The sequence below is a fragment of the Ischnura elegans genome, chromosome 7 (genome assembly GCF_921293095.1).
Source record: "Ischnura elegans chromosome 7, ioIscEleg1.1, whole genome shotgun sequence".
In the NCBI taxonomy this organism is placed as follows: domain Eukaryota; kingdom Metazoa; phylum Arthropoda; class Insecta; order Odonata; family Coenagrionidae; genus Ischnura; species Ischnura elegans.
Genome location: NC_060252.1, coordinates 55,090,765 through 55,104,872, shown reverse-complemented (window position 1 = coordinate 55,104,872; position 14,108 = coordinate 55,090,765). Strand labels below are relative to the sequence as shown.

Below are 14,108 nucleotides of genomic sequence, written 5' to 3'. Positions count from 1 at the left end.
CAACTGCGCGGGCGTGTAGCCAAGTTGTGGTTTCCCACAGCTTTTGTACGAGGTGCAAGTTCGATTGATTTTTTTCCCAACCCTTGGCCTCTCACATACTCTTCACTCCTTATCCTTTCTCCCTTTCACCTTCTAAGGCCATCTTCTCCATGTTTCAAGGAATGGGGTCTCACAGGATTTTGTGAATCCAGGCGTGGACGACTAAGAGGCACTTCAGGGGCGATATTTTTGCCTCAATCTGAAGAGGCTTCCCCCGGAGTATACGTGTATTTATATCCATATATCGATAGCGTAACTGCTCAAACATGCGTCAACTAATTTTAGATTGGAATTCTTTAAAGTTGGAAGGGTACAGTTACTCTTTAGAGTTTCTCTAACCATCACAATTAGGCGGCAATATTTAATTTTTCTGAACGTAAGCATTTAAAGAAATGGCTGGAAACTGCCTTTATTCTATGTTTTAACAAATTTGGAATACTTCTTAACAATTTAAAAAGAACGGCACATTAAAATTATGTTATAGTCTTTTCCATAAGGCTATTAATTAAAGTACTATATATTCAAATTTTTGTCCTTTTTATTAGAAAGTCGAAGGGTGGCGTTTGAAGCGAAATTTGTTCGACTTACTCCCCACATATGCTATTGACCTGGGGGGGCAGGAAAAGATTAGTGAGTTATGTTACACAGAAAATATTTTAGTATGCTCATGCAAAATTTAAAATTCCTTGAAAAAAAAACATGTTTGAGGTTTTGGCCAGCTTTTTCAGCCCACTGGGCATTAATTTTATCTTCCTAAAAACCGCACGAGAAATTTGTGGAGAATCACATTTTTTATGAAAGTTTGTTGGTTTACAGTCCCTGTAAATGACACGTTAAATGAATCCGTTTGAATGAAACACTTTGGCTTCGTTAAAATTCATTTTGTAAAGTCTGTAGATGCCAAAAACCAGATTGGAGAGATTTTACCGAAATATATGTAAGATTAGCAGTTCAATATCAATGGTAAATATGGCAGTAGTGAACTGATTAGTGCCGACTGTACTTTTATTATTAGAGAGTCACTGACTATGGTTCTCTGAGTGGCGGAAAACCTATAGACCGAGGCGGGATTGGAGCCTGCGTCTCTTCTGCTAGCCGGTTTATTTAATGTGTATCGACTTTATGGAGGTAAATTTTAATGGAATTTAATGGCGTTTTAAGTTACATGAAAGTATTGCGTATTCTAAAAAACAATTGAATAAATTTTTCGCATTCCGTTTCTGCAAATATATATAAAAAAATATCCCTATTTTTTTTAAACGTGTAATTACCGCTTTAATTTTTTCAACGTAGCTATCCGTAGAGTCGTATCCTTGCCTCGGCATTCGCCCTATTGTTTGGGTGTTCTTAAAAATGATGAGAATTTTTTATGTGATATTTTCGTCATCCGTCCGATTGGAAAGGTTGCTATGATAAATACTCCAGAGTTTATCAAACCGCTTTTTTATTCTTAATTCTTCAGGAGCGATATTTTTGTCTCGATCTCTTTAGGTTTTACCCAGGAGTATACGTGTATTCAATTTTTCTATTCAGTTTCTGAAACTATATTCTACCACAATAACTCGGACGTGTAAAGTTTTTCAAGATTTATACGTGAGAATGAATCTCTTCAAAACTTGAGTTTTTTTACGATCTGGTTAGAGAAGGAAGTGGAAACTTTCGCTTATTTTAACTTTTAAGATGGACGCGGGAATATTTCATTTCATAACAACCTGTTATAGTAGGAAATTCTCATATTAGGATCATAGGACTAATACAACTGGATCAGTTTTGATTTAGAAAAAAAAACGTCCGCTGATAAAATTTTCTCTCTGCGAAGATTTTGTTTGGTACGTCTGCGGAGAGGCTATGTAGTAGGTCCTCCGTTCTGTGGAACTCTGTGGTATACCTATAGCTGCTACATCCCCCAAAGAAGACGGGTTGATAATTTCAATCAGTCAGGTAATTGTCTTTATCAAAATTCTCTATGAATTCTTCTCTGGAAAGATGCACAATTGGGAACCGCTACTCGATTCCAATTTTTACTCATTCTGCTGGTTTTTCAGTTTAGGATTGGCTACATCTGTTTATCGCATCTTTAATTTATACATATTTTTAATTTTTAACATAATTTAAGATACGCATTTTTAGCCTTAATTGTTTTTATGCCTTAATATAAACTGCAGCTCCGAATGAGATATAAATATTTAATGTTTTTTCTTATTTCTCTTCTGCACGGAATTGGTATGAAGCTTCTTATTGACAGGGAATATTGCTTGTGTTTCCCAATTCTTCCAAGCCATTGGGTTGTTGAAAAACAACTTGTCGGACCAATTCGATGCGAGACTTTAATTAGCACCATAATTTATAAACAAACTGAATCGTGCATGCATTTACAAAAGCGATGATGGTCTACAGCCGTTCCCATTCCTAACCTTCCCCTGTTAACACTCCACGGATGTGGTTTTGAAATCTTCTCCGGGGTTTCTTTGCCGAGGCAGCAGTTTTCTCGAAGGAAGTCGATGAATTGAGTGAGAATTGGAGTCGAGCTAAATTTGTCGAACGTGCTAGGGGAAAAAAATATAAAAGCCTCAGAAGACGCCACGCTTTCTGTTTTCCTTTCATCCTCGATTCATCAAACTCTCCGCTGACTACCGGAGTTTTCTCTACGGGCGAGGAAGACAGTCGATAATCGCACGCCCATCTCATTGAGTTAGGGAAGGGATCTTCCTCTTTTCTCTCGCGGCAAGGGGGAGGGGTATGTATTCCTGTGTCGTCGATCTCCATTGACCCACATGGAGTGGGTCCTTTCCCCTCTCTCCATCTCCCTCTATCCTCTGGCTTCCACAACCTTATCTCACTGCCACTCGGCCACATCTCCCATCCTCTCTTTCTCTCTCGAGGGAGAGCGGCTCAAAAGTCATTTCCATGGCCTACCGCTCTGTCTCTCCCCCCCGCTTCAATCACGACAGACTTGAGGCTTCTCTTCTTCACCCTGGGGAGGACTTGACTTAAAGAAAGGGAGGGCAGCAACACTATTAGACGTTATCACGTGACGATGGAATAGGGTGGTTTCCTATTATTTTTTTATTGCCTAAATCGAAAGATTATTACTCCTGGAGTACGTATTTCACGCTTTTAGATTTTTAAATGACGATATCTATTTTTCGCGATTAAATGAAAATTTTCAAGCGCGCGAAAACGCGACGCGTAAGTATGAATGCCGGGAAATCTCTCCGCTTGACGTATTTCCGGTTCCCGTTGCCGCCCTGCGAGGTGACCTTGAGGCGAGGCTTAGCGCTGATACGACGCAGGCTGCCAGCGGGTAGCCTAGTACCCTGCTGGCTGGTAGCGCTTGGCTTAAATAAGGATTATTAATAACTTATCAAATGAAGAAAACTTTCCGACCTTAGCCAGTTTTAATAAGTGACTGTTAAGACATGTTTCCCTGAGCTCTGCGCCTCATGCATGCATTGGTAACCTCAGACGATGCATAACTCCTATCTTCTCCTATAGAAACTAGGTCCCTGTGACGTCACGTGTAGTGGCATCGCATGGGCGCCAATCTGGCCCTTTTCAAATGAGGATAAAAATGGACCATTGCCATTCGTCTAACCCGGTATTTCTAAAACAAAATAATTTGTACATTATGAATACACTAATGGTGGGTAACGAATCGCAATCAATGCCTTTCGTTTTCTTTGATGAAGGAAACCACCCTATTGTAGTGTCTGTATAAACGCTTTGTTTCGTCAGGATATACAGGGTGTCATAGGAGGTATCTGCTTCACTTCAGGAGATGGTGGGGGAGACAATTTTAATCATTTTTGTTCGTAAACATAAGGTCGTAACTCCTTAGCTACTGAGCGAGTAATATAAAAGAGTACTAATTACTGGGGCTTATTTGTGGCAAAAAAAATCAAATGCGATGCCTCTTTGAGTTAGAATTACTTTTTTGAATTTTTAAAAATTATTTTGATTGAAATTTTAGAAATTTTTGAATTATTTTTTTCAAGTTTAATGCAGGGTGTTTCAGTAGGAGTCTGCAATACTTCAGGAGGCGGTAGATGAGGCAGTTTTAAGCATTTTTTTGCCCATAAATATGGGGCCGCAATTACTTGTTAAGTAAGCTGTGGTCAGCTAATCAGACGCATCAGGGCCATCAAGTGAAATATAATCAGGCATATTATCAAAGAAATTACCAAGTTGGATAATTTTACCATGAATTTTCAACATTTCCACAAATTTAATTCTTAATTAATCAATTTTTTCGCTGTGTTAAGGTTTTGCAATATAAATACTGGTCCCTCGCGAAGAAGCCGATGCACAGTCTTACGCAGGATGTTTCAGGAGGAATCTAGCTTACTTCAGGACGTGGTAGGGGTGACGATTTTTAGCCTTTTTTGTCCATAAATATTGGGTCGCAACTCTTTTGCAACTGAGCTATGGCAACGCAAAATTATTTTGAGTGCACTTGGTAGTAACCATTAAAATGGTTTTCCGTGTATATCCAGACTTTTCGGCATCTCAGAAAGATTGAAATGATGCTTCATGCATATATGCGTCCCCCGATAAGGATAGGTGTAAAAATAAATTACTTAATGTATCACGAGGAATTTCTGTGTCAGGAAAAACCTATCAAAGCTTCTAAAAATTCCTTTACTGAAGACGATGAGCGCTCGGTATTTAAATATAACTGTGGTGGAACGGCGGGGTAGAATTTTTGAGGCAATATAGAGAAGTTTCAGGTCATCACAAGCCATGAAATAAACCAATTAAAAATCATTACCGACGTACCTACGACGGGAGTCTTATAAAAACCAAAAAAATGCAATTTTGTTTCCTCACAACCAAGAAATAAAGGATCGATTACGGACCCATTTGCTTGAGACACTCGCAAATTGTCTCAACAACCAGTTTCATACTGGACCAAGTGTAAATGCTGACCTTCGACAGTTCATTCCTGGATCTTTTGTAAAGAATGAAGGACTTATCTTTTCATTGGGTTATCCTCCAATGTCGAAAGACACTGGAAACTGTTTCGTTAGTGATAGTTCGCCACCCCAGCCCCACAATCAGGGCAAGAGATTCTCACCTCCCCAACCTTTGGTAACTATCGCAACACGTGGGGATTCGTCTTGATTACCAGCTAAGACTCCAGTAACCTGATTCCTTCCAAATTTCTGGTCCTGTCAGTGAGTATAGGGGAAACAGTCTTGAAGACATATGCGAGGCCTAAAGACTCACGATTCCAGAAAGAAATTAATGGCCATAAAAGACCACAATTGACAAATATCGCTAGAGATGAGGATATGGAAATTGATTTTTATTTTGTTGCAAAAATAAAATTTAAATATATCCATGATACATTATAATAAATAAAGCAATAGTAGTTTCAATACTTTAATACATAACTGTACTGGTTTCAATCATGTTTTAGATAGGTCGTTCACAACGTATGGAATCGTTTCTGGTTTGACGTGGTGGATATACGATATATCCATGATAAAATTTAAAACACCAATAGTAATGTAAAAACTCTTCTCGGGATACCGCGCGGGTAAGATTATGTGACAGCGCCGACGTTTCGGGTACCGACTCCGTACTGGTAGTCGTGAGAATGGGTAGCGAGACGGTACCCGAAAGGTCGGCGCTCTCATATAATCTTACCCGCGTGGTATCCCGAGAGGAGTTTTTACATGTTGTTCGCCGGGAAAGTGAAAAATCTTACATACCAATAGTAATTTCCACACTTTAATACACAACTCCACTACCAACCATGGTTTCGATTCTTTTACATATGTTTAGGTCATACTTGAAATATATGTTTATCTAATTAGTTCGCAAAATTATTACCTCTAATTCTGGCTTCCTGTTTTACCAATGAAGATACCCTTAGTTTTTGTGTGGAGGACATTTCAAGCGCAACACTCCGTCCGTCGGATGGGACGTTAAGCCGTGGTCCCCTTGGCGCCTTTCGTTAAGAGCAGGCTAACGCCGACGCCGGGTTTCTCTTCACCCTTCCTTCCACACCCGTCGGTCGCCTCCTCCAAATACCATACCATACCGATACCCTTAGTTTTAAGTAAAATTGGACATTGCAATATTTTTCTGAGTTTTATTTGGCACTACGCGTTTCGTTGTTACAAACAACATTATCAAGTGTGACATAAGTCTTAAGAGTTCTTCCTCATTAAGGTCTTGGTGCTTTTGTTTGTAACAACGAAACGCGTAGTGTCAAAATAAATTCAGTGGAAATATTGCAATGTCCAATTTTACTTATACTAAGAACTTCCACCACATCGTGCCTAATATCATACAAGATACCTTTAGGCATGATAATAGCACCTGTCGCTGGTCTCCTACGACGTCAATCATCCGGCGTCAGTCGGAGAAGTTGAATGCCAGCCAATTGAAGAGCAAAGAAGCCTCCTGTGATCCGCACTCAATCTAGCATACAGTGGTCAAAATTGTATAAGGAATGGAGGTAAAACTTGACGTGGTGTGAGAAGACTATGCACAGCTTTGAAACCAGCATACTTATTTTACCCGAAATAAGCTCGAAAATCTAATACGACAGAAAAATGTAAAAATTGTTTCCCAGTGACAATCGACGACCATGTCAATCGAGAGTGGAGGCTATTGTAGGCTAGAGTACGCCAAAATCATCGTCGACGGCATTAGGACTGCATAGAGAAGGTCAAATTCCATCCCATATAAGGCGGATTTCTGTTACTACTTCGGTCGCATTTTAATCGGTTTTCAAAAATGCCCGCGGCGCGGTGGTGAGTGCAATGCGATCCAATTTTTCCCAATATTTGGCAGTAAAATTTTTGTAATTGCGAGGAATATCATTGAAAAGTTTTGAATTTATTTGATCACATTATCATGTATATAAATATCGGTTAACACCCTTAATTATTTCCCGGTGAAACGCGGATCACTTTGCCCGTCAGCGACGCCAGCGGCGACTTTAGTAAACCCATTTAAATGCGCGTTGAGTGACAACACATTTAGAGGCCGACTTGAGGATCCCCTCTCGTAATATTCGTGATTCTCTATTTCTGAAACTGCCCTCTCCAACCGCCACCTGCTTCAATAGAGTATGTGTGGCGGGAGATGTTAGGACGCCAGCCGTTGTTACCTGTGACAGTGGACTCGCCTGCTCAATTGGTCTTTGTTGAACACATTTTGAGGCAGACTCAAGGATCCTCTTTTGTAATATTCGTGAAGTGAACCTTCGAGTGGCAACAAAAATCAGCCTTCTATGAGATGGAATCGGTCCTCCTCTATGCAGTCCCCTCGAACCGCACATTCTACCTCCAGTTCCCGTCGTCGAGCGCGTCGCCGCTGTGTGTCGCCCCCGTCTGTCCTCACTCTCTCGCCTTGAGCGGGGGTGGATGTGATCGCGCCGGTTTTACGCGAACCGTAAGGCGTGTACCTACATTAAACGGGACAAATCGATCGGATAGGATGCATTAGCAGCAGCGTACGACAGAGAGCGTGCGTGTGTGGGTGTGTCAGTGAGTCTGTCGCGTATCCACGTTGCGCAACCCCTCTTTCAGTGCGCACTCGGGCGCATTATATCGGAGGATGCGAGCGGAGATGAGGAGACAAAAGATAAAGTGACGGGTGGGAGAGTGAGTTATTTCGCTCAGGATCGTGTTAGCAATCGACATTAATGGAGCACAAAGCGAGCTCATTTTTTTCCATTCAGGTGTGGGAAATGACGTCACGCCCACAGCATTGGATTAACGTCACGAACGCAAAATGGTCATGCAGTGTTGAGATGTGGCCTCAAGAGTAAATGCGAACAATAGCGCTCAATTTGGCTTCACAGTAATCGAAAGATAAGGCCAGCGTAGGAACTACCGACTTCATTATTAAAATGAGAATTGATTAATTTTCGAAATGAAGAAGGTACAAAGTGAATAGATTTTAATAAAAAATCTCACTATTTCATCTTTGATAGTAATTAAATTTATGGAAAAAAATTCTACAGCCAATGAAAAAGGATCTGAGCTCAATTTTATTGGAATTAAAAAAAATAATATTTCAATGAGCCAAATGCCAAACCAGTGCAGCAATATAAGGAACTAAATCATTAGAGGTGCTTCATGCAGGATTGTGTATGACGGCTGCGCAGTAAAAAAACCTGAAGTCAGTGTCGACGCCCGAACTTCGGTATTATTTCGAGAAATGGAAGCAGTCATCAAAATAAACACTTGTAAATAGATTTATTAAAATACAGACACGTTTCCATGTTCGTTAGTGTACAATTTAATGGAAATAAAGTTTCCAATTTAAATAAACAACAAGAAACGAACGCTTACGTCATAGTCGGCCAATCAGATTCATCAGTTCCATTAAGTGAAATGCAATAAAACATATTATCAACTAAATTACCAAGTTCGATAATTGTATCATGAAAAATCAACATTACCCCGAAGTTAATCCGGAAGTAATCAATTTTATTCCTCATATGAAGGTTTGCTATTTCAATACTGGTTCCTCGCGCAGAAGCCAATGCGAAATCTTACACACGGTGTTTCAGGAGGAATCTAAAATACTTCAGGAGGTAGTAGGGGTACAGTTTTAAGAATTTTTTGTCCATAAACATTGGGTCCCAACTCCTTAGTTACTGAGCTGCGGCAACGCAAATATTTTTTGGGTGCAGTTACCATGTAAACGGTTTTTTTTTTGTGCATCCAGTCTATTCGACATTTTCTTTAATACAGTGGACTTTTTTGGACATTAAATAGTTAACGTTGGAAGAAATTAATTATATTTTTCTGAAAGAATTAACCTCAAAATGGGTTATTGCGCAATCGTATTGTTGATAGATGCACAGCTCTATTTAAGCTCAAAGATGCACAGTTTAATTAAGCTCAAAGATTAATTGTTTCAGAGAATTATAATCGAAAATTTTCGTCCTACCTTATTTATTTTATTTCCTTAAATATTTGTATCCTTAGCCGGCTTCGATGGCTGCGCGGATGAGTCGTCGCCTGACAAACCGAAGCTATGAGATCCAGGACATGGGTAGGGCATCCATTAAGTTTACTTGTCTATGAATATCTTATGTTGAATTGATCGTAATCGGAGGCAGCTGTCAGCAATATAGAAATTTGTATTATGCAAGGTTTTCAATTATGAGTCGAAAAGACTGGACACCCAAGAAAAACCGTTTTCATAGTAGCTGAAAAGTGCATCCAAAAAAAATTGTATTGCCAAAACTCAGTAGCTTTGGAGTTGCGACCCCATTTTTATGGACAAAAGATGCTGAAAATTGTATCCTCTACCACCTCATGAAGTATTGCAGATTTTTCCTGAAACACACTGTACAGTGTACATACTATTCCCTCTGACAACTATATATACTGACACTGTGTATACTATTTCCTCTGTGAGACTCATGCCAATTGAGTTTTGTGCCTATGTCCCTTGATGTTAAATTGGAGAGTGGGGTGTCGTTTGCGGTGGGTTGGAGCGATAAAGCACACGCGGGTGACCTCTCTAATGACGAGGCCGCTTTCCCTGCTTGCAGCGGCGGCGAAGGATGCGGCGACGGTCGGCGACGGGGAGGGCGCGCGGGGCGGCCAGGCCTCCTCCCCCAAGAGGGCACGCAGTTCCAGCTTCCTGGCAGCCATCGAGGGAGGCACGCTGTCCGAGGAGGAAGAGGAAGAGGTTTTCTCCAGGCTACCGCCTTCTTCTCCCTCGCCCAGACACTCGGAGGATCCGTCGAGGGCCTGCTCCGTCGCCGGCACGCAGACCAACACCGAGGAATCGGTGAGTCACCTCTGACACTCATTCTTGTCCCCCTCTTGCATAATGAACTCCCACAACGATAGAGATTGGAGTTCCGGTGTGGTTTTCGAGTGCACATTTTTGAAAATCCGTAAGTGAATGAGCCATTGTGGAGTCAACTTATTATGCGATGGACTTACCACAACTTACAGTGTGATGGATGTGTGTAAATAATATTTCATACATTTTACGTTTTTTCGTCGTATGAGTTTGATAAATTGCTTTTGCTTTTGCAACCGGGTCAGCCTGATTACAACAAACCCAAAGCAACAGAGTCTGCATCAAATATTGCTTTTGATTGGAAATGAATTACAATTACCTATGGCCATGTAAAGAGGCACTGCATATTTGTATGCCCATACAAATAAGAATGGCTTGCTTCCATCACTATCACGGCATCATTTTGTTAATTTTAGTAAAATTATTGTCAGTGAAATAGATGTGGTAGGTATTGAAACATTACATTTGAGGGTCAATCTAATAACAATTTATACTATTCTAAGATGGCCATTGATATGATAACGAAAGTAATTCAAAATTATTGTAATAAGATTGAAATATATAGGATTCCAAATACTTGTAAAATTGATCACTGGTGCTTTACCATATTGGCGAAATAAACTTAGTGGAGAGGGTTAACATATTAGGCAGCAGTAATAAAAACTCAGGATTTCCCTTTACAAAGTTGGGTAAATGTGTTGGTACGTTTCCGAACCACTAAACCATGTCCGTTTACCTACATTAAAACATTTTTGAAACGTTGAAACCCTGAAACGTTTTTCATAAAAATTCAATTTACATCATAATTCATTAGAATACTTATTTCATTGTTTCAAATTGGACGGTTGTGTACGGAAGACACGATTGCCAATAACAAGTGAAGTGGTCGTTTGAGAAAGATGAATTCCAGGAATCAAGCCATTGCCGTTACTGTGTTTCTAAGGGATATTATAAGGTTCCTCGTCTTGATATGATTAGAAGGAAAAATGATTGAACTTAAAATAGTTTGCATGGGGTCCAACTTGGGATCGTGATTGCGATGAATAATTAATCGCTCCTATTCTTTGCATCCGGTCCCTTGTCGGGATGAGACTATTTAATACGTAATACTGGGCTGAAGTGATAGATCTGATTAGTGATAAAACCAAAAGCTATAGCTGTAACGATAGCTCCATAAATAGCAAAACTACTCCTTACAATGGATGGAATGAGTTAATAAAACTTAACGTGCCTATAATATTCCTTACGAAATTCTACAAATTTGGTTTTTCACCTTCGTAGAGATTCGATTCGCAAGAAATCACGACCCATTCTATGGACTTGTGGCTTATTTAACCAGGCCAGTGGAGTCAGTATCCTTCGTCTAAAATTTATCAGACTCGTGATTGGTGTGAGGAAAGATTCCATATTAAATGGAACACTTTTCCAGTGACTTAACGACGAGTTCAATCTCAGCATTAATTGATAACCGCAAAAGAAAGTTTGTGCACAGAAGTGTCTGGGTTAGCTATTTTAAAGCTGTAAGCACTTCTTTCGCAACCAGCCAGTACTAATTGACCTTCATTTCTTGTCATTAAAATGGGGCAAAACGACATCTTTTATTTCTATAATCAGCATAATTGGCTGTATAAGCACATATTTAACAAATTATTTTGGCAAGATTTATTTTAGTCACTTTAATTCAGGCAAACGTTTGGGTTGGTGTACTTGGGTACAATTAGGCGAATTTAGGTCTGTCCCATCGGTTATCCTGAATCCACAATTAGGGCGTGGGTTTTTTTCCGCTGATGACGCCCTGATATTCGATGTTCACGACTTTTCCGCCGCTTGCGAATGACATGAAAGATGACAGTGTTTCCTTTCCATGCTCGTATTAGTCTCAATACGTAACTGATTCAAGCTTTCTGCCGTGATATTTATCTGATAAATTGCTTTGATATTGTGGAAAAATATGCCAGAAAATTTTTTGCCAATGCGTCGTTTTTAGAAAAACATAATATTTATATCATATATCGTGAAGTAGAGGTAGGGAAATAAAAAATACATTGTGTTATACTATTCCTGAAATTAGTCCACATATCAACGCATTTTTTATTTAAATAAAAATTCCACTCTTTTAACACATACTGCTACCAACTCCATTTACGATTTATCTCAGTTTGCATATGTCCTACCTCTATTCCTTTTTTAAGAACCATTTAATTTTCCTTCTTCCCTGCTTCCTCAGAATCCTTCCTTCCATGACGAATCTAAGCGTTCATCATCTCGTATGCTTGCAGTCATCACACTAAGCTCCCTCTCAGATACCACTGTTTCTTGCTCTCAATATTCTACCTTTCATAAATCGCGACATTCGAAAGCGAAAATCGAAATCAATTTTTCACTCTTTTCTTAAGCTTGATTTCAAGCACTTTCAATGAAAGGAATTAAGCTGAGTCAATGTCATGATAATCGGTTGCGCAAATTGATACGGAGGCGTATGAACGATGAAGTGTTTTTCTCGACCTTTAATCGTCCTATTACATTTATTCATCAATTGAATTACTTTTTTGTACTTCCATTTACAAAATTTATTAGTTTCGTGCACTTACAGTCATAAAACGTATATTTTGTCAATAAAGAAAAGTAAAATCTCAGCAGCTACGTAAATCTAACGACATTTATACATTTTATACTTATACATCTCCATTATCTTTAAAGGCGTATCACCACTAGATATGAATTTATCTCTCCGTTAAGTGGATTGAGTATGGAACTTAATGTGTACACCTGTATTGAATCTTAATTGAACGAAAACTTAAGAGAAGATTGATTTTCAACTAGAGGACCTGTAAAAGGGCATATTGTATTTCTTATATCCGTAATAAAAGAAACGTAATGCCTTTCGTCAGTTGTTTCCTAAAAATCTATGGCCTCTTTGTGATTCGTCCTCTTTTGTGGTGCCGACTGTCGTTAACTCAACATATTGATGGTGTGCCAATTCCGATTATGTCTGTTCATCGTCAGTTGCGATGAGAACGATCAGATATTTGGCCAGAGCAAGTATGGAAACAGCTGTGTTTACGTCGCGGAGTTGGAACGTGACGGTGATGTGAAATGACGCTTGTGTAATCGATTTACCTTGGAGACGTGGGTACGCAATTTGTGGAATTTTCGACCTCGATGAGGGTTGTTGTATCTTTTAACAGAATTTTCTTCGTAGGCTGTATGCGATGTAGAAAAAAATCCTTATTTCATTTGCGAGTAAAATATACAAATTAGTAATGAACTAGATTCTTTAAAGTGAACTGAAGACTAATTAAAACCTAAAAGTCCCGATGATACTTTCTTGCTTATAGTTGATGCAAGGGCAACATGAAGGCTTTCTTTTCAGTCTTTTCTTTCTTTCATTAGTTTTGTTTCCCGCAAGTGAATTGGGATAAGATTTGAACCGTTTTAAATAGCCATCATCACCAACGAATATAAAGAGTATTTCTAACATACTGCTTAAATTATGTCCATTATCATGGGTGCATATTCTGTTTTTTTGCTGCTTTCTCGAAAGTTATGCAGTCATTTTTATCTTTCCACTGTGTTTTTTATTTGTATCCCTAGACATTTTTGCGTATAAGTCTTATTGACCCCACATAAATTGCTTTGGTAGTTGCCTTTACCTAATACTACGCTTAATTTCTTTTTAATTATGTATATTATAAATCAAACAAAGATTAACTGCGAAAAAAGTTGTGCTAGAAGAGATCCTGATAAAAAATTAGGTACAAAGTATCAGGATTTGTTGGGCGAAAATTATGGTATGATAAATGTACGTATGGTGTGAGCAAGTGACTTCAGGTAAAATTTTATGCGCCCATATAATTTTGTGAATCCGCCAAATTTTGGGAGTCGAGTGTTCGTAATCCTATGGGATATAGTGGCTTGTTCTTTCACTGATTTGATATTCACGGAAGGATTAAACCATCCCAACTTCCCCTGGAGCCAATTTTGGCGATAAAAATATTTGCAGTACCCATTTGTGAAATATTGACCGCAAACGATTTGTTCGGTTATCAAGGTCCAATAAAGAGATTAATCGATTTTTCATAAAGATAAATATTTCCAGTATAGCCAGCTTTGCACATTACCAGAGTCATATCTAGAAGATCATCAATATTCATTTAACTCATTCCGTGACTTAAGTCTGAATCACACGATCATTTTTTTCCTCATTTTCGAATGATCAATTCGAGTGATCATTCGGAAATGATTGTCGCGGGCAGTTGTTTTTCGCGATCACTCTAATGATG

At 39.1% G+C, this 14,108-nt stretch overlaps 1 protein-coding gene across 4 annotated transcripts in view; it reads left to right on the top strand.

Annotated features, from left to right (window-relative positions):
- The window catches only part of LOC124162852, a 269,833-nt gene that overhangs the window by 128,074 nt on the left and 127,651 nt on the right, over positions 1 to 14,108 (top strand). For all 4 annotated transcript variants that reach the window (XM_046539526.1, XM_046539527.1, XM_046539529.1 and 1 more), the window contains one exon: positions 9,566 to 9,807. In XM_046539526.1, the coding sequence (XP_046395482.1) occupies positions 9,566 to 9,807 (242 nt within the window). The remainder of the gene's footprint in view (positions 1 to 9,565; positions 9,808 to 14,108) is intronic.